General features: G+C 48.8%; 1 protein-coding gene across 2 annotated transcripts in view; it reads left to right on the top strand.

Annotated features, from left to right (window-relative positions):
* Positions 1-21,371, top strand: part of VPS13A (vacuolar protein sorting 13 homolog A) — a 2,196,319-nt gene that overhangs the window by 1,467,612 nt on the left and 707,336 nt on the right. For both annotated transcript variants that reach the window (XM_078675860.1, XM_078675861.1), the window contains exon 56: positions 20,218-20,361. In XM_078675860.1, the coding sequence (XP_078531986.1) occupies positions 20,218-20,361 (144 nt within the window). The remainder of the gene's footprint in view (positions 1-20,217; positions 20,362-21,371) is intronic.

Below are 21,371 nucleotides of genomic sequence, written 5' to 3'. Positions count from 1 at the left end.
AGAGTCTGTGGCACAGAGCTTAAGTTCAGGTTCACAGTCTTTGACAACAATCTCATACAGTTTGTCACTATTTATCAGATTCCATTTCAAGCGACGGTTGTTATTAACCGACTTAAGTACCCCTGGATCCTTGATATTGTTTTGGAGTATGAAAGAGTCGCATTGTAGCTCGAGATGTAAGGGGTTGTGATCACTATAAGTGCTCACAAGGATATCGAACTTTAGAACCTGTTGGGCCACACCGGCAGAAAGAAGGATGTGGTCTATGATGGACCCTGACTCAGATCCTTTATAGGTGGGATTTTCAAAGGTAAAGGAGTCCTCTTTCAGAGATAGTGCCATGGTCATATTCGTGGAATCCATTAAAGTGTTCAATTTTGATCCACGTTGGCAGTGTGTGAAGTGGGGGCCTGTTTTAAGACCACAGCCCAACGATCCCAGAGTTGTCAACAGAGGGTTACCGCAAATATGCGTATTGAAGTCGCCGAGGAGTATTTTGTCCTGTGGTAATTTTGTCCAATTTTCAGCTAGACAATTTACAAGGTTGTCGATGTTACAGTCACTTGGATTTGCGACAGAATTATAGAAATTAATCAAAGTTATGACTTTTTTCCCCCTTCTGAGTGTCAGGATCTGAATACTCCTGCTATCCATCTGCACATGATTAATCTGCATTTTAAGGGACAGACTGATAAATATTGCCAGGCCCCCCTTTGCCCTGCCACTAGGTGAAGGGGATGCGTGGACGAAAAAACTTTGGAATCCCTCGATGAAGGTGTTGCCATTTATCAACCAGGTTTCCTGGAAACACAGGATGGTGTACTTCTTAACAAAGGCCACCCATAATGGGTCATTGATTTTAGAGGCCAATCCGGCAATGTTCCAGGACAGTATTTTGATAGGATTAGAAGTAATATGCTCTGATTTAAGTTCTGGATTTATGCTGGAGTGGGAGCGTGGTTCTGGGATGGTCCCTGTCACATGCTTAGACCTTGAGTTCTCAAGTGATGAGTAAGGTTGTAAAGCTATGGTTTTAGATGGACTACCTACTTCGTTCACTGACGGAGCATGAGCTTGATTTGCTCGGGGGCTGACTATGTAGCTCGATATCGTCGTGGGGGTGGAATTTGCTAAGCAAACTGCATGGGAGGCGGATGTTTTTACTGCGTTAGTCTTGCTTTCTGAGGGATTCCTTGCTTTATCGGGAAGTGTATCATGGAATTGGACAGATGACAGTCAGTCAACCTCGTCCAATTGGTTGTGGTTGTAGAGAACATCGTATCTGTTAGCAGTAGGAAACTCATATTCATTAAATTGTACAGTAGCAGGGTTATAGGCACGGTAAAAACCGTGCCTTTGCCGTTCAGCTGTTTCAATTGATTGGTGATTGTATGCTTTAATTCCCCATGGGTGAGTGTATGGGTGGAGGTCTAAACCCATTGGGCTATCAAATCGGGGTAGGGCAGGGACCAGCCAGGGTTGGAAATTTGGCTGTGTCATATGGCGTCCTTCTTGGGTGTAGTTATATTTGGTTTTATTCCTACATGTATCTGATCGGGCTGGATAGAAATAACTTAATCCCATAGTCCTAATCAAGCTGTTTGTCCCCGGGCTCCTCCAGTCTGCGATGAATTTTGCCGGTCCTAGATGTTTAAAGGTGACCACAATACAGTCACCCTCTGTGGATTTAAAACGAGTGCCCACCCACTCTACTCTTTTGACTTGGTGTATAGTGCCTATTATATTTTGAGGGAGAGGCCTATGTGTAGAGAGCCATTGCATTACTTTGTTCCTCAATTCCTCCCGCGTTTCCTCCCTGTTGACGTCGACTTTGGGCACCCCAATCATGATTATTGTGTAGGGGTTAGCCTGTGGAGGTAGATTGATATGTGATAGTGAACTTGTTATGGTAGGTTTAGTAGGATGAGCTCCTATTTCTTTTGATTGGGTGTTATTTTTAGGAGAGGCCGTGCGATTCTTATTCTTTAGTGCACCTGTATTTGTTTTTGGTGGATGTCCCTCTGTAGCCCATTCACTGTCATCATCATCCTCGTCTATTTGGTTATTTGGTTTATTGAATGTAGGAGTCGTTATATTCACAGTGAGGTTGGGGACTGTTTGAAGCTTTAATGTTAGGTCTATTGTGGGTAGGCTCTGTGATTGTGATTTATTTTGTTTTTCTGTGTTCTTTACTGAGTTGCCATTTTTTTGGGAATTTTTTACATTAAGTGTAGTTGATGAGGGAACAAAAAGAGAAGAAATGTTAGTTGCTTTGAGCAATCTAAGAATACTGGAAGATATATCATTTTGTGTCCTCTCAAATTTACTCAAAGCCTTTTCTATGTTATCTATCTGATGACTAATAGGTTGAAGAAGTGTTTTAATTAAAGTTTCAATCTCTCTCATGAAGGGGAAACTCATGGTACTCTTCTTATCAATGTGACCTGTTTCCTCATTAACTACAGAAATTCCTGAATTGGACTTAGATTTTCCATCTGTGTCGTATAGATCTGGGGAGTTTGGAAGGGGTCCCCCACATTTTGGTCCAGTGAGTTCCACTAAGCTTTTCTTCTGCCACATGTCTTTGAGAGACCGTTTGGGTTTACCCGGAGGTAGGTGGATTTTCCTCATAGGGAATTTAGTTCTAGACTTTTTCCGTTTGATCTTTGGAGCTTTGTGATGTTTTAGTGATTGTGAATCTGTTAAAACAATGACAGGTAAGGCATTTTCCTCGGTGCGAACTTCCAGTGTCGAGGGAATATCCGTTGTCTGCTGATCATTTTTTGCGATGTTAGATAAGATCATAAGACTGTTATCCTGATTATTTGCTAATGACTCCAAGGAAAAAGAGTTAGAGGGTTTTTCCTTAATGTGTGATCTAGGTAATTCCGAGAACGATTGCATTAGTAGAGACTCCTGGGATGAGATAGTGTCATCCTGATTTTGATCGTCATAGGTAGTATGAGCAGACAGATCAGGGAAGCATAGATTAGGTGTCAAGGAGAGTCTCCTCTCGGTGTTCTGAATAGCATCCGCCACAACGTTGATAGTTTTTTGCAGCATTATATCTATGGCGGTTATAGTGGGCAAAGGTGTACTCACTGTTTTTAGTCTGCTGGTAGATCTTGTCGCCATCGGTGTTTTAGTTGTTTTGGTCATCTTTGAACAGTGGTTACTGCCCCTTTCCTCTACGAAGGTACTGGAGTGGGGAAGTACTTAGGGTGGTGGCCCGCCCCGTCTCCTTCAGTCCCCTGAGGGCCACAGAGGGCCCGCCCTTTGCCCGGGCTTAGCCCGGCGCGGCCCCGCGCGCTCCCGCGACGCGGGAGATGAGGTCCTTTTTTATTCGCCTCCTGGCGCGCTCCGCCTCAACGCGACTTCCGGTCGCGGAGGCCGCTGGGAGTTGTAGTCTTCCCACTCCCCCACTCTGCGGCAGCACTGATGGTGAGAGGCTGCGGCGGGGGGAGGAGACTGGCAGCGGTGGAGCAGCGTCGATGGCGGCAGTGAAGGCGTTTTGGCAAGGGCTCCCAGGTAGGAGTGACAGCGTTTCTCCCTGATTTGGCTGTAGCAGTTTATGCACCCACACCACAGCAGATGAGGTCCGTTTTTATTCGCCTCCTGGCGCGCTCCGCCTCAACGCGACTTCCGGTCGCGGAGGCCGCTGGGAGTTGTAGTCTTCCCACTCCCCCACTCTGCTGCAGCACTGATGGTGAGAGGCTGCGGCGGGGGGAGGAGACTGGCAGCGGTGGAGCAGCGTCGATGGCGGCAGTGAAGGCGTTTTGGCAAGGGCTCCCAGGTAGGAGTGACAGCGTTTCTCCCTGATTTGGCTGTAGCAGTTTATGCACCCACACCACAGCAGATGAGGTCCGTTTTTATTCGCCTCCTGGCGCGCTCCGCCTCAACGCGACTTCCGGTCGCGGAGGCCGCTGGGAGTTGTAGTCTTCCCACTCCCCCACTCTGCGGCAGCACTGATGGTGAGAGGCTGCGGCGGGGGGAGGAGACTGGCAGCGGTGGAGCAGCGTCGATGGCGGCAGTGAAGGCGTTTTGGCAAGGGCTCCCAGGTAGGAGTGACAGCGTTTCTCCCTGATTTGGCTGTAGCAGTTTATGCACCCACACCACAGCAGATGAGGTCCGTTTTTATTCGCCTCCTGGCGCGCTCCGCCTCAACGCGACTTCCGGTCGCGGAGGCCGCTGGGAGTTGTAGTCTTCCCACTCCCCCACTCTGCGGCAGCACTGATGGTGAGAGGCTGCGGCGGGGGGAGGAGACTGGCAGCGGTGGAGCAGCGTCGATGGCGGCAGTGAAGGCGTTTTGGCAAGGGCTCCCAGGTAGGAGTGACAGCGTTTCTCCCTGATTTGGCTGTAGCAGTTTATGCACCCACACCACAGCAGATGAGGTCCGTTTTTATTCGCCTCCTGGCGCGCTCCGCCTCAACGCGACTTCCGGTCGCGGAGGCCGCTGGGAGTTGTAGTCTTCCCACTCCCCCACTCTGCGGCAGCACTGATGGTGAGAGGCTGCGGCGGGGGGAGGAGACTGGCAGCGGTGGAGCAGCGTCGATGGCGGCAGTGAAGGCGTTTTGGCAAGGGCTCCCAGGTAGGAGTGACAGCGTTTCTCCCTGATTTGGCTGTAGCAGTTTATGTTTTCCACATAGCAGTCAAATATCCAGACATAAAGTTTGCACCTCTGTCTGAGACAACCTCTTTCGGAAAGCCCACTCTTGAGAAAACTCCCAGGAGGGCTCTTGCCACAACAGGGGCTGTTGTGGTCCTTAAGGGGATAGCTTCTGGGTATCTGGTGGCATGATCCACTACCACCAGAATTAACCTGTGGCCAGAGGCTGTTTGGGGATCCATTGGTCCAACAATGTCTATCCCAACTCTCTCAAAGGGAACCCCCACCACAGGTAGTGGTATTAGAGGAGCCTTTGTGATGCCACCTGATTTGCCACTGGCTTGACAGGTGACACAGGAGCGACAAAACTCCTTGGCATTTTCTGACATGTGTGGCCAGTGAAAGTGAGGGACAAGCCTGTCCCAAGTCTTGTTCTGGCCAAGATGTCCTGCTAAGGGAATATCATGGGCTAAGGTAAGAAGGAAGCCCCTGAATGCCAGAGGTATGACCAACCTCCTGGAAGCACCAGGCTTGGGGTCTCTAGCCTCTGAATAAAGGAGCCCTTCATCCCAATACACTCTATGGGTACCGGTAGCATTCCCAGCAGCCTCAGCAGCAGCTTGCTGTCTGAGGGGTTCAAGAGAGGGGCAGTCCAGCTGCGCCTGCCTCAGATCTGCCCTTGAAGGTCCCCCTGTCCCAAGAAACTCAACCTGATCAGGCTCAAGCTCTTCTAGGACAGTTCCTTCCTGGGTCTCACTATCAGCTTCCTCAGTAGGCTGATCCTCATTCTGAGGCAGGGGGGAAGGTACTGCCTTAACCCTACTGCTCTTTCTCTTGGTAGGCAACTGGTCCATAGTTTCAGGATCCAGGGCCTGTTCAGTTTTGCACTGTTTGGCCTGTGACCTGGTCACAGCAAGGACATGTGCAGATATACCTAGCATTTCTGCATGAGTCCTATACTCCACTTCAGACCAGACTGAAGATTCTAGATCATTGCCCAACAAACATTCTACAGGGAGGTCTGAACTAACAACAACTCTTTTGAGGCCAGTTACCCCTCCCCAGGAGAAATTAACAATTGCCATACTATGGATGGTATTGACATTGCTTGCATTGGTCACTAGGTAATTGTCACCTAGTAATATCTGTCCAGGGTCCACAAAGTTAGGCATCACCATGGTGACACTGGCACATGTGTCCCTGTAGACCTGAGCCACTTTGTTATTGATTAAAGGTGTTTGCCTGTACTTGCCCAAGGTATTGGGACTCACAGTAGAGGACATAGCCATGTCCACATCACAGACAAGAACAGCTTGAGTTGGTATTCTGACGAGGCCAGAATCCATCTCAGTACCCAGGGATAACCCTACTAAAACTTTGGGTTGAGAACCACCACTGTTAACTGTACTAGGGGGTGCAGGTGCCTTAGGGGCCAAAGTGGTTGGAGCTGTCTCCTTCTTGGTGCAATCACTAGTCCTGTGAGAATGAACCTTACAAGTTTTGCACCAGGGTTTCATTGGCCCTTCCTTTTTCTTAGATTGTTGGGAACCCCCACCATTAGAAGCTTTTTGGAGACCTTGAGAAGACTTCTGGTCTTTTGCTTTCTCCTCACCCTTTTGATCTTGCTTCTTCTGATCACCACCTTGGTTCTGGACCTTCTGCTGCTTCACCCTGGTTCTGACCCACTTGTCTGCCTTCTTTCCCAATTCTTGGGGAGAGGTCAGATCAGAGTCAATCAGGTGTTGATGCAATAACTGGTTCTTACAATTATTAAGAATTTGCTCTCTCATAATCAAATTATACAATCCTGTTTAGTGTTTGACCTTACTGCCCAGTAACCAGCCTTCCAGAGCCTTAGTGGCACAATCTACAAAGTCAGTCCAGTCCTGAGTCTGTGTCTTCTGGGTGTCTCTGAACAGCAACCTATACTGCTCAGTGGTTAAGCCAAACCCATAAGCCAAACCCATCTATTAGCGCACTCTTCAGGACATTGTAGTTGTCAGCATCCTCATCACTAACTGTGAGGAGCTTGTATCTACCTTTTTCTGAAAAGGAGAGCCATAAGATTGCTGCCCACTGACTTTGGGGTACCTGCTGTACTTTGCAAGCCCTCTCCAAAGCAGTTATCCACTTGTGGATGTCATCCCTACTCTGGTAGGGAGGGGCAATCTTACTTAGGTTTCTATGGTCATTTGACCCCCCTGAATTGTCATCCTGGGAATCCTCTGTGGATGGATGGCCCCCCCTTCCACTGCCAGTCTGATCAGGGGCTGCTGCTTTCTCAGCATTATACTCCCTTAACAATTTCTATAAGGTGTCTTAGGGTTGGACTCTGTCCTTGTCTCAGTTTCCCGAGTGAACACAAACTTCTAAGTTCATTAAAAGTAAATGTGTCATAGTGGGAAGGGATCCTGGGAGAATCCACTTCCTCTGGCAGAGACACACTAGGCTCTCATCTCAAGGACATTCTGTAGAGAGGTGTGGTGTGTGCACCTACCTACACTAAGTGTTACCTACTAGAACCTCTCTAGGAGTTGTAGTCAGGGTGTGCTAGGCCCTTTCCTCTACAACAACTAAGTTCAGTAGAACTTAAGTATTATAAGACTTGATTTATATGTACCTCTAGGTACCTTATGTGATCTTTCAAATGATATCTCAAGATTATATGGTAAAACATCAGCAAGCTCTTATCCCACCGCTGCCACCAATGTGAGAAGTTGGCCTGGTATATGATGTCCACTATTCTAGTGAGCACCTTGCACCAGTGCAAACGACCCTTATGGTGATGGTTGTAAAGCCAACCTTATAGACCAGCTATCCTAGTGGTAGCATGGACAAAGCAGTCTTAGGCTAAAACTTCAGCGAGCATGTGAAGCCAGCTGTTTTACCATATATAATCCCTTGAATACCAAATGAAAGGACATCACACAAGGTATATATCAAATATATATGTATTTATTACTAACACAACCCCTCTGCACTCTTTATGAGGTCAGAGTTCGAGATACGTTACAAGTTACTCATTAAGCATACTATAAGCTGCACAAATACAATTCTGCCCAAGGCCATATACTAAGTAAGTGGTACAAGAGCCACTTCAGGAAAGGTGAATAGGTCTAGGGCCTAGGGAATCGCTGGAGCTACACTACAGGACCAAAGGTTTGGAAGTAGGAGACCCACGGAAGACGCGTGCAGTGTGGGAATACAGAAGCATGCTACCATTGACTTACAATGGAGAACGAAGAAGTCACAAAGTTACTGATTAGGGACACTTCCGGGTGGACTACGGTGAAACACCTTTAAACTAGGACACTTGGATAATCATTACCCACGGGAGCACCGGAGTACTCGAGTTACCTCACCCAGGGAAGCCGGGTGCATAGGTGTCTTTTCGTGTCGGGTTTCTTCGATGCTTTCAATGGAGACCTGCAAAAGAAGTGCTACAGGCGGCCGAAGGAAGAGTGTCCGGGTGGATCCAAGGGTGGATCAAGGAGCTGAAGAACCTGAAAGCAGAAGGGACAGAGTCTGGATCACTAGCCAGTGACCAGGATGGAACCAGGTGATGTTGCGATGCAAACAGGTGAAGTGGTGAAGCTTGTCTCTGCAGCCATGAGGACCAGGAGGCGTCGACGATGACCAGGAGCTGGAGTCGAGCTGTCTAACAAAGGCTCTAGTTGATTGCGGTGTCGGTATCCGGATTGGACCCAACAAGCCTTGGTAACCGCAACTGACGCAGGATATGAAGATTCGCTTCAGTTCAGACCAGCAAGGTCTGAGGAGCTTCTCATTTGGAAGGAAGCTGGAGCAAGCCCAGAGCAACCAGGCAAGCGTTGGAAAATCAAATGATCGTCTTCAGAAGGCTCACTAGCCAACGGGCTAGCAACCGGGAAGACGCGTCGAGCTGAAATGCAGGAGCAGGCCCCATGCGGCACTCGTGGAGTGTGGAGGGCTGAGCTCTGGTGCAGATGTTGCTCGGGTCTGGGGCTTCTCATGCCCCAATGCACAACTGCGAGTTACCTCAGGAGTTGATGCAGTTAACAATTTGCAGGATGTCCAGGGAGTCTGGTCCCACGTCTCTCGTGTCCGCCACGGGTCTCAGCTTTGCTGTGGATGTGGTTCAGAGTCCAAGAAGTCTGGAAGTCCAGTCCTGAGTAGCTGAGTTGTCGGATTCCGTCTGGAGCGTCGACAAAGCAAACCGGCAAGTTACTGGTGGCGCCTGTTTGAACAGGGTGGTCACTCCTTGACCACAAGGGAGATCTTCTTCAGTCTTCTAGTCAGCATAGAATGTCGAAGTCCAAGAGTTTTGTGTCGTAGTTTCTTTCCAGGGTAATCTGATGTCTCTAGACACAGCTCCTAACTTTATACCAAACTAAGGGGCTGGATTACATGCTAGGTCCCTCCTATGGGTGGACCCTGAGAAGGGGGTGGTTACACCCCTTTCTCTTTGTCCAGTTTCGTGCCAGAGCTGGGGCTGGAGTGCCCCAGCAACTGGTTTGAACCGGGCTATGCATGGAGCACCTTGTGTGCCCCAGGCAGTGTCTCATTTTGCAGCCCTCCCTGCCCCAATACACTAAAAGCCTGTCTGGGGAGGTGCTAGCACCTCCCAAGGCAGGAAACCTATTGTCCAGGCCTCCCCTGCCGGAGTTTCGTCCAGCAGCAGGAGGTCAGACTCGTGCCTGTGGCAGCAGTATCCATTTTCTGATGCTGAGGCTCTGTTTAACTTTAACTGGGGAAAGCAGTAACTACATGTCTTCTTCCTCTAGAAGGGTGGAATGCTACCCCTGCCGCCAGAATTGGCGGGGAGGGGGTAGTATTCCAAAGTGTTTGACACCTTACACGACATGTTTTGATAAAGCCAAACCAAAGTTAGCATTAACCGCGAGGATTAAAATGCACTTAAGAGTATATGGTATGGCTATATCATAGAACAGCTATAAGGACATGGTTCCCAAAGCAGCAGAAGGGCTCAGCTCATGCTAGGGCACCCTCTCACCTAAAACCAAGCACTCTGCCTCCAGGATTGTTAAGGCCTGGCATAGAAGTGACTTATAGGTATATCTGTGTCTATATATTAGGGTAGATATAGGTATACTATACCTAAGCAAGGGGTTATTACACCACCTTGCCCAAGCTGAGTGATCAGCCTGTGGTGTCAGTTTGGATGGCCAGCCAGGGGTGGCATAATACATGCTGCAGCCCCTGGTAGGCCTTGGATGCACCTATGCCCTGGGTACCTATGGTACAGGGGCTCACAAAGGTGACCCAATACCCAATCAGGTATGTTCCTAAAGTACATGGTATCAATTTAGAGAGAGAACAGCGGAGCTGTGGGTCTGATTAGCAGGCCCACAGCCACACTAAAGTCGAAAAACCAGAAAATCACAGCAAAAAGTGGGGGTGACCATAGGAAGCAGACCCTACTCTTCGGGTTCCCCTCTGGATCCCTGCCCTCTTAAGATACTTAAGAAGCATAGGGAGGTGGTTATACCTCCCCTTTTAGAGGTGATGAACCTAGCAATCATGGAAGGAACTTTCCCGCTTTCCAGGAAAATGGCGGTGGTTAAGCCTCTCCTGAAAAAGGTCTCGTTGGACCCTGGGGTTATGAAGAACTTCCGCCCAATATCTCTGCTACCTGCACCAGCAAAGATACTCGAGTCACATCTTAACCATCATTTAAGCTCCTTTTTGGATGACTCCAGCTTGCTGGACTCATCTCAACACAGTTTTCGTAGAGCTCACAGCACTGAGTCCGCCCTCACGGTGGTCGTCAATAACATCCGCTCGAAGGTCGACATGGGCCAGACTACTCTTTTGGTCCTGCTCGACCTTACGGCAGCCTTCAACACCCTGTCTCCCTCTGTCTTGGTTGCATGTCTCAGGGAGATTGGTGTTGGAGGCGCAGCTTTAAGCCTCCTGACCTCTTTCCTTAACCAAAGAGAGCAGAGGGTGAAGCTGGGTGAATTCCTCTCCCCTTCCAAACCTGTGCAGTGTGGGGTCCCCCAGGGATCTTCCCTGAGCCCCACACTTTTTAACATCTATGTGGCCCCACTCGCCAGGTTAGTAAGATCTTTTGGGTTAGAGGTTCTGTCATACGCTGACAACACCCAGATCATGGTCTCCCTCTCTCATTTAGTGAGTACCTCCGCTCTTAACTTCAGGAACTGCATGGATGCAGTCTCTCAATGGATGATTTAGAACTCCTTGAAGTTAAACGGAGAGAAGACAGAAGTTCTGATCTTCGGGGGTGACCAGGATATCTGGTCGAGTGACTGGTGGCCATCGTGCCTCGGGGTTTGCCCCCTTCCTTCTCAATCTGCCAGGAACCTGGGTGTGCTGATAGATACCACGCTCTCCTTTGACCGTCAGGTCAGTAGGACGGTTTCCACCTGCTGTGGTATCATCAGGATCTTGAGAAAGATCGCTCACTACCTCTCTCCTGAAGCCCGCAAGCAAGTCACTGTGGCTCTCGTCTCCTCGACAGTGGACTACTGTAATGCACTTTATTCAGGCATTAATAAGAACCTTATCCAGCGCTTACAGATAGTGCAAAATGCGGCGGCCAGGTTGGTTCTTAATCTTCCTAGACTTTCCTCAGCCTCCTTGGCCAGGAAGAATCTACATTGGCTGCCCATCCAGTCTAGAATCTCATTTAAGATCCTCTGTCTTGCCCATGGGGCACTGTATGGCTCAGGCTCAGAGGGCATTAGGTCCCTCTTACATTCTTACTCCCCCAGCAAAACCTTTCACTCTTCTAATAAAAACCTCCTGTCAGTCCCTCGCTTTCACAAAGTAAGGTGGGGAGGGAGAGCCTTTTCCTCCCTGGCGCCCAGGCTGTGGAACACTCTTCCCCCAGATCTGGCAGGACAACCCTCTATCATGCTTTTTCGTAACGCATTAAAAACTTGGCTCTTTGTAGAGGCCTCACCGTTTTGCTGACCATCTGGTCCGCTGAGAGAGCAACTTGCCAGCAGTAGGTCATCGGGAGTCTAGGAAGTCAGCCCCATCTCTTTACCCAGTCTTAAGACACTGAGCCTTCCGGTAGCCTCCCTGCACCAATACCCGGAGTACCAGAACCCTTCAAAGTACCATGGTTTGTTGTGTGTCCAGCCTGTACACCACCGACCTGCCAATGATGGACGTTAGGATCTCAAAGGTCATCAGCAAGAGTGGCTCTGCAGTTTTGTTTTCTCTCCAGGTCTCCGAAACCAAGTTAGAGCCTCAGTCTTGAGTGACTAACTGGACCTAACACTTCCGCACCCGAGCCCCCGGCCCGGGTTCAAGTAAAAAGATAGTGTCTTCGTGCTCCAGGGAGCCTCAAGAGCCAAGCCCCCCTTTGGGTTCTGCCGGACTGGTCCTCCAGACCCCACTTGCAGCCTTTCTTTTTTGCAGGCACTTCTCAATTGGCTTTACAGCGTAGCGCTTGAGGCTACCAACGTGACCAGCACCTCTGCGCCCAGACTTATCAGGGCTGGTAGAATCAAACTCCTGGTGGTTTCTTTGCACCTTGGCCCCTAAGCACCGTAAGTCCCTAAAGGTATCTTTCAAGACCTTTCACAAGTGTATTTATGCAGCGTATGTTTCTCCCATTGGGTAACATAACCACTTTTGAGACTTATACCTCAAAACCGTTATTTGACTGTATTTTTGCAATGCTACAAAAATCTATCACTCCAAAAGTACTTACCTGATTCTGATGATGTTGTGTATTGAATAAAAATCTTTTCTTTTTCTAAATTGGTCTGAGTTTCTTTTTGAGTGTGTGTCATTAATTGGCTCTGTGTGTACAAAAAATGCTTAACACTACCGTTTGATAATCCTAAACTGCTCAACCACACTACCACAAATAGAGCATTTGGGATTATTAATTTAAGCCCAGTAAACTATCCGGGTTGCCTGTACTTTTTGCATGGTGACACTACCGCTTAAAAAGCCAGCTTCCTACACATGGATCCAGTTGGACCCACCTATTATTGGTATGAATGAAGTCCATGGCGGGGACAGTGGATGTGTTACGTGACTGCAGAGTACTTTGGCAGAGGCCTAATACAAATGTAGGAAACTGGCGGAGAACAATCATTTACATTATCATGTGATAGTGGGAGCAATGAAAAAGGATCTGTAGAGTGGAGGGCTCAGGGCCACACCTACAGACAGGTGCTGTTTATGTTATACCTAATATCTCGAGAACTGGCAAAATGCAATTGTGTGAGGCTTAGAGTGAAGTGTCCAGAAAGATTGCTAGTAGAGGGAGGCTGAAACACCCAAAAGTGTATAGTAATGCTATGTTTATATTGCAATTTAACATCCTGCATATAGCATAGCTGATTCGTAAGAGGGTCAGTTCAATATATTCATCTGATAGAGAGTACTAGCTGCAGATTCCTTAACGTAGAATTATCCCCAGGCGTAAGACTGGATCCGTAAAACTTTTTGCCACAGCATCCCTGCGCGCCGGGGGGATGGCACCACGTGACTTCGCCCTGACGTCTGCGTTCGTGACGTCAGCGAGGATACACAAGTCCCACCCCGGTGCGCCTGCGTCAGTTTTTCTCTTTTCCGTGTGCAACGTGGATCGGGTTTGTGTCGTGAACTGTTTTCAGGCCTTCTATTCTTTTCACGCTTTGGCGTTAAGTGGAACAGTGTGCGAATGCCTTTGGGTTTTAAGACGTGTACCTCATGTGCACGTCCCATGTCGGCGACGGACCCTCACCCGATTTGCATGTGGTGCCTGGGTGAGCACAATAACTCAGAGTGTTACAACGCCTGCCAGCACCTTAAGCCTAAATCATTACGGGAGCGCTGGATGAAGTTGCTGTTGGCACGCTTGTCCAGGTCGGTGTCATCCCAGCATCCGTCCCCTACCTCGGAAGCAAGGAGCGTCCGGTTTCGTCTGCGACATTGTCTCTCGCCGCAGCACATAGGGTGTGGCTGGTAGGTCCTTCAGTTTGTCTCCGAGGCCCTGTCCTCCCTCTGCGGTGGGCGTCGACCCCCCCCCCCCCCCGGGACATGCGTCCCTGCTTGTCGCCCTCCTACCCGCCATTTCCCGGCGCAGAGGCGACTAGGGCCCAAATGGCAGCCTACGCTGCAGCCCTGCAGGCTTCTTTGGCCCTTCTTCCACCTCCTGAGACATCCGCGGAACCCTTGCCTCACCGGCGGCTCCGGCCAGTCGTCGAGGTGTGGTCCTTCCGGGCTCCCTTCTTCGGTGCCTGGCGTCCCTGCCTCGCCGCAAATCCCCCTGGGCTCCCTGGGGCGTCACTGGAGATACCCGGGACTCCGGGCTTGGCCCCGTGTCCCTTTCAGTCCTCTAGGCAGGCGGCTGCCTCACCGGAGGTCGAGCCTGTGCCGTTTTGGCACCGGGAGCCTTCTTCCCCGGCTCCGGTAGCCTCGCGGGTGGAGGCCGGGACCTGAGGCGCTTTCCCGAGTCCCTCTCGGTCCTCGACATGGGCGGCTGCCCCGTCTGAGGCCGAGCCGGCGCCTTTTCGGCGCCGCTCCCTCGCCGTTCCGGCGTCGACCCCACCCTATTCTCCTGGAGAGCTCGTGGTGGCTGAAGTTGACCTGGCGCCACGAATACCAACTCCGGCGCCTGTGGACGTCGATCAGGCGCCGGTCGACATCGATCAGTCCAATGGCGGACTTCACGGAGCCGCGTCAGGTTCTCGATTCTTCTCCTGAGGTCCCTCCTTCTCCAGAGGTCTGTCATATTGGTGTGTTCCTCCCCGGAGACAGGACGCTGGATTGTTGCCTTTTCACCGGCATCTTCCAGGGAGGGCTCCTCGCCATCCCCACAGCCTAAATCCTCGAACCCTTCTTTCCGTGGCTCGCAGCTGGCTTTTCCTCCTGCCTCTCCGCCTTCCCTTGAGGCCCCTCAGGTTCCCCATTCATCTGTGGGTCCTCCTCTATTCCGGGACTGGCCGCTTTCCCCTGGAATTGGGGACGGACGGCTCAGTCTGCAGCCGTAGCCCACGGTGGAATTACTATCTCCTATACGGCGCCCTACTGAGGCCAGTGTTGCGTTTGTTCGGGCTATTTCCACGGCTGCTGGTATTCTGAGGATGGGTGAACCCATCACTCCATTTCCTACAGACAACCTCTTGGAAGTTCTCCACCAGGGCTCTGGTGGATGGGAGTTGTTCCTTCTTTTTGAAGCATCACTCCATAATTCTCTTATGGGGGTTTGGGGGCGTCCTGCCACAGGCGATCCGGTGCCTCAGGCGCTACTGCATCGCCACCATCCTGCTCCTCACAACCGTGTCGGTCTTTCTTTCCACCCCTCTACTCAAGGCGCTCTTCTGCAGAATGCCTTTACGTGTTTGCCTGTTGTGTTGCTTCCTCCGTCTCGGGAGGCCCGGTTGTTGGATTCATGGGAGCGTAATGTCTTCGCTTCTTCCAGAGCTGCCTTGCGGGCGCTTAACACTTTGTGTGTGTTGACCAGGGCTTCTTCCAGCCTGTGGGACTCTGTGGAGTCTCTTCTTTCTCATGTCTCCCATGAAGGTGCCCATGCTGATCTGCGGGGCCATGTGTTGGATGGTAGGTAGTTGGCCGCGTTTATTCTTCGTGCGGCCTTGGATGTTGCCGATGCTCTCGGCCGTGCTATGGCCACTTCTGTGCTTGGCTACGTGATGCTGTTTTTCCAGAAAATATTAGAGAGCGTCTGGTTGACCTGCCTGTTGACGGGGTCCTTCAGTTTAATACTCATGCAGACTCCGCCATTCAGCATCTTCTTGCGGGGCTCCGTCCTCCTCCTCCTCAGTAGTAGGTTGGTTTGTTGATCCTCCAGGTCTCGGTTGGAGGCGTTGTCCCACTTTGCTCCTGGTATTTGGTTTTTGGAGTGGCTGTTACAATTTTTGTGTGGTTTACTGTGCCCTCAGGATCCTTTGGTTGGCCCCTCTCTTCAGTTGGCTGTTGGTTCAGCCCCTTTTTGTACAATGTACAGTTTGGCTGATTACTAAGCCTTCTGTGTATTCTGCCGCAGGTTTATGATTTTGTTCTCTGATGCGGGATTGTCTTTCCTAAGAGTGGTTCCCATGCTTTCTTTGGGACGTGTTCTACCCTATGTGGGGTACTGGTAGCTATTGTATAGCCCTGTCTTATGCTGGGAGGGTGTGAACTTCCCCTTGTGGGTTCCTCGCCTTTCCTGGTGTTGCTGTATTACGGTGGTGCGGCCCTTGGTCCTTACTTGGACGTAGCTTGGTCTTTTATGGCCTTGTGTTGCAGGGTTTTGCCCTTTGTCTGCCGTTTGGTCTGGTCCTTTATCCGGTGTTTCTGAGGGTATAATTTCCTGTGTTGACGGCCTGGTCCATCCTACTTGTTTCTCCTCTTATTTTTATCTTCTAGCTGATCGCACTTCTCCGTAGTTCGGTTCTGTCTGGAGCGGTTCCCTTTTAGGGGTCGTTTGGGATTTTTTCTGGCCTTGCCCTTGTTCTTAGCCCAACGTGGTCTGGGCGTTTAGTTCGTGGCGCTTGTCAGCGGCTGGCTGCACCCGCCTGCTCTTCTGTTCTGGGGTCGTGGGCCTTGGCGTGCGCCCTGGTGTTCCTGCTTCTTGTTCTGCGGGAATCTTGTGAGGTTATGTTCTTCTTCTCCCGCCTGCCTTTATTGCTGGGGTGCCTTTCTGTCTTGTCTGTTGACTTCAAGCCATGATAGGCTCGGCTGCCCTCTTCACTGGTGTGTTTCCCGGTGGAGGGCTTTGCCTGCGTTTCGGTCTCTTCTCCTTGGAGTCTGTGGGTGGCTCTTCTTCCTCGGTACTCCTCTGCGTTAACTTTGCCTCTGGGGCTTCTGGTGGAGATCCCTGGTTCCTTGTCAGGGCTTGGGGTGCACTGCCCTCCTTTCGCCTTGTCCTTGCTTCCTCATGCTTGATGAGGGTTGGGCCGCCTCTTTTTGTCGTCATCATGCACCCCTTCTGGGGCCGGCGTTCTTCAGAGATGACGAGATACTCTTCTGCCTGGGGGGAACTGGGCTATTCTCCCTGTCCCTGTGACTCATCCCCTATTGGGGACCTATGTTCATCCAGGCTGGGGAGGTCCTCTTGCAGACCCTCCTTCCCCTTGAGTATGGCTAGAGTATCTATTCTACGTTAAGGAATCTGCGGCTAGTAGTCTCTATCAGATGTACGAGTTACTTACCTTCAGTAACGATGTATCTGGGTGAGACGATTGTAGCCACAGATTGCTTCACGACCCGCCCTTCCTCCCGGTTCTGTGAGGACCCTTCTTGGTCTTCTACACTCGCCTGCCTCCGGGTAGTGATCTTCTGCGAGTGCCCTTTTTCTTTTCATACTCCCTCCCTAGGGGGATGCTCGTCTGGTTGTTTGCTCCATTCCTTCCTTTCTGGTGAATGCTTGATGTTTCATGGGTATACTTCTGCACCCCTGCACCCTGGTCTCCAGTGTGGGGGTTGCTTGTGCTCTTCTTCCTTTCATTGCTTGCACTTCTGACTCCTTTGCAGTCCTTGGGGTTGAAGTCCCTTGGCTGGGTCTCGATCCTTAGCTCTTTTCTGGTGATGTCTCTCCCTGCTGGTGTTGTCTGGGGGCGAATTGTCGTTCCTCTTCCGTTCGGGCCTTGGTGCCCTTCTCTGTTCTAGCCTGTGGTTGCAGACTTTTTCGTCTGCTGTGCAATTTTTCACATGCTTTCTGCCCCCAGGGAGGCTGTTGTATTTGTTTGCAGGCTTGCTTTTCAGTAGCTGTGCTCTGTTCTTCAATTTCATGACTCTTGGTGCCATAGTGCCTGGCACTATTCTGGATGGTGCTGTTCCTCACCATTAGTTTCTTCCCTTTCTGTGTATCTGATTTTTCACACACTGTTCCCATATTCTTACAGTTTGTGTTTGTGATGACTCAGCGTTGTGCGGCGGAAATGTTCTTCGAAGAAAACTGACGTAGGCGCGCCGGGGTGGGACTTATGCATCCTCGCTGACGTCACGAACGCAGACGATGTCAGGGCGGAATCACATGGTGCCATCCCCCCGGCGCGCAGGGATGCTGTGGCAAAAAGTTTTCCGGATCCAGTCTCACGCCTGGAGATAATTCTACGTTAAGGAATCTGCGGCTAGAATAGTCTTTACCAGATACATAGTTACCGAAGGTAAGTAACTTGTACATTAACAACTACTAATCACCCTAGATGCTGAGATGAAGATGCTGTTATCTACTATACGCTCAGTCACTGAACAATTACAGAAAAATTCTGAGAGACAGAATTCTTTATGGAAATAAGGCTGATGAAAACTCAAATCTGGAAATTTTCTATATCGCCGCGTCCCTAAAAAAGAAAGCAAATTGTAAATTCGGAGAGCTAGCCTGCTGCTGCCAGCAAAGAGAGCCATTGTAATGACATGAGAATTGGCCAGGGAACTCACTCTGGAAGCCGGAAGTGATGACCTGGGTGAAAATAGAGTATCCTGTTAAATAAGGAAAGGAATATGAGAAGGTGTTCATAGTCACACTTGGAATCCATTCTTTTCACAGTTTCAGGTTATAAGAGATGAGGATAGGCCTTGATCTTCCACAGTAAAAATGAGAAGTGATTTGGGGATACAGGGTCTAATGTAACGTTTTTCTCAGATTCCCTACTCTGTCCAGATTTTCGTCAATCAAGCCCATGAGGATGGACTGTTAGCTTTCCATATAAGGTATTCCGTTGCATTTGCCCAACGTTTGATCCGAAACACCTACGGCTGCTCAATACAGCACGTCGCTGGCACAACAGCCATTTAATAGGGTATCGTGGCCAGGTCAGAGATTATACCTGGTATTTCAGCACGATAGGCACAACAACCATTATATTTCAACCTGTGAGCACGGATTTGTGGTGACTTTGCAGGGAGATTTCTTAGCTGAGGCGTCCTAAAGATTGTGGTTTCAGGTCAAAACAACGAGTAACAGCATAATCGCCCTGACGAAGTTCTTGTGTAAAAAGAACGAAACACGTTGGCTGCCTGATGCTTTGTTTCAAATTAAAAAGAAGAATAAAGAAACCTGCACATTGCTAATATTGGATGGACATTCATAAATGACTTTTTCTTTGGATATTTGAATCGGGGGGGGTGCAACCTACAATTGGCAAAAAAGCAAACGAGTGCCTTGTCTGCCAGACTCTAAATCACCCCCAAGTGTATTAAAACAAATATATATGATTTACATCTTGCGAGGGTGGAAGCACCCTGACCACTGTCTTTATTTTTTATTTTATTTACTATATCATATTTCACATTTAATTTAATGTAATTTTCATTAGTAACTTTGGCCTCCAAAATGATTAGACCCCTAAAAGGCATATTTGACTTATGTTGGCCGTTGTAGTGGTCAGGCAATGTAGTGGAGGTTACTTAGAGCAGGGATACCTGCGTCATTGCTCCTAAACTAAAGTAATACACTTTTCCCTGCCCACACAGGTAATACTGAGTAACTTTTGTGTCCCAAAAGAAAGGCATAACTGAATACATTTTTAGCAACAATCTCCACACCTTGGATCACATTTGGAAATATTATGTATGCCAGTGCTAAATTATTGTGCAGCTCTTAGAAGTAGATTTTGGTGCTGCAAGGTTAAGCTGACTGACTAGTGCTGTTTGGGTTACTTTTGGTTTATTCTTTGGCTCACAAAAAAAGTGGTGTGCTTACTATGTGGCACAGCGAATATGTATTCATATTCTGTGTTACTACACTGAAATAAGGTTGAATAAAGAAATACACAAGGTTTATTCTTTGGCTCAGAAAAATAGCGGTTTGCCTACCATGTGGCATAGCAAAATGCGTGTTTATGTTTTGTGTTTCTTCACTGAAATGTGGTTGAATGAAGAAATACACATTGTGTCCATACTACTGGAGTGAAAATGGCTTCCTTGGCACCTCCTGATGCAACCCTAATCTCTCAATTCATTGTGACCAAAACTCTTTTCATGGTGGGCTCACAAAAGAGTTGATAATGACTTTAAAAAAAGTCTCAATGCCCCAGCTACGCTAGTAAGAGTAGCCAAGAAGGCAAGTAGCCAAGAAATGTTACCACACTGTGCTTGTTGATATACACTGTTTACTTCTGAATTATTTTCAGGATTCTCAGCATTACCTATAATGATAGGCAGCGGAACCAGTCAACTTACTTGCACAAGAAACCTTCCATTGCTAATGGAAAATTACATACAACGCAAAGCCCAGATGATCCTGGAAACACCCAGATCTCTGTCTATACCACAAAACTGCATTCCTCCTGCTTAAAAAACTAAGACTTGGCCCATCACTCGTAATTTCGTAAGAACCTAAAAATCCACCTTTTCTCAATATACCTTCCTTGTTAGTATTGTTGAATTTCTGTGTGCTATGATTTTCTATGCGGCAACCAAGAACCTCTGGATTATATATAAAAAAACTTGTGAGTAAATGAATATTCCCTAAATTAATGTATGACAATACCCATCGCCTTTGTCAAAGCCTGTTAATTCTGTTAATGAGGTGTGTTCATAAGACTCTTCTTAAAGTGCGTTCTAGTGCATGCTGGTGAGAAGTACCTTTCCAGGTAAGAGCTCGCTGTTTTTATGTAAAATCTGTATTATTTTTGCATGAGCTGGATTGGGATGAACATGTAGTCTTAAAGCAGTTTATCGTTTTTTTTTTGTTTAAGGCTTGTTTTACCCCCAATAATATGGATATGAAAATTATACAGACTGACACTCCTATAAGGCGAAATTATTTGCCAGCTTTGAAAGTGGAATACAGTGCCTCAGAACATCAGAAGTCCATTAGAGTGCAAGTGTACAGAATACAGGTAATGTTTGCATTAGTAAATGTAATCATATAAAATCCATGTTTACCTACTTTATAAACATCTCAGCGTCTTTTATACACAGATTATTTATGTTTCTGCTATCTTAAAATTTAGATGTGTGCATCTTAATGAAAACCTAGGGTTTCAAACCCTGCATGAACCTCATGAACCAGAAATGTGTTACTGGTGCTGCATGAGGTGACTAGATCCTCACCGAAGGTTCTGAACTTTGTACTCCCTGCCAAAATATCAGTCCTAAAGTGCTCAGAAAACGTTAAACGAAGCATTGTTGTGCTGATTTATTCAAATCAAGTCAAGTCAAAATTTGTATAGCGCACTACTCACCCAGAGGGTCTCAAGGCGCTTGAGGGAGGGGGTTCGTTATTTATCAAACAGCCATGTTTTGAGTTGTTTTCTGAATGAGAGGTGGTTCTGTGTAAGGCGGAGGTGGGTGGGAAGAGAATTCCAGGTTTTGGCTGCTAATTAGGAGAATGATCTTCCTCCCATGGTGGCTCTTCGGATGCGTGGGATCGCGGCGAGGGCTTGATTGGATGATCGTAGATGGCGGGTGGGGGTGTAGAATGTTAGGCGCGTGTTGAGGTAACTGGGTCCTAGGTCGTAGAGGGCCTTGTGTGCGTGGGTGAGGAGACGGAACTTGATTCTCTTGTTGACGGGGAGCCAGTGAAGGTCTCTCAAGTGACCGGAAATGTGGTTGTGGCGTGGTATGTCTAGGATGAGTCGGGCGGAGGCGTTCTGAATGCGTTGGAGTTTTTTCTGTAATTTGGCTGTGGTTCCGGCGTAGAGGGTGTTTCCGTAGTCCAGTCGGCTTGTGACAAGTGCTTGGGTGACCGTCTTTCTTGTTTCGGTGGGGATCCATCGGAAGATCTTTCGGAGCATGCGTAAGATGTTAAAGCAAGATGACGAGACGGCGTTGACATGTCTGGTCATTGAGAGGGAGGAGTCTAGTATGAATCCTAGGTTGCGAGCATGGTCCGTAGGTTTGGGCGCGC

Source organism: Lissotriton helveticus, chromosome 2_1 (genome assembly GCF_964261635.1).
Source record: "Lissotriton helveticus chromosome 2_1, aLisHel1.1, whole genome shotgun sequence".
Lineage (NCBI taxonomy): Eukaryota > Metazoa > Chordata > Amphibia > Caudata > Salamandridae > Lissotriton > Lissotriton helveticus.
The sequence above is the reverse complement of the archived record's forward strand: the minus strand, read 5'-3'. Positions and strand labels throughout refer to the sequence as shown.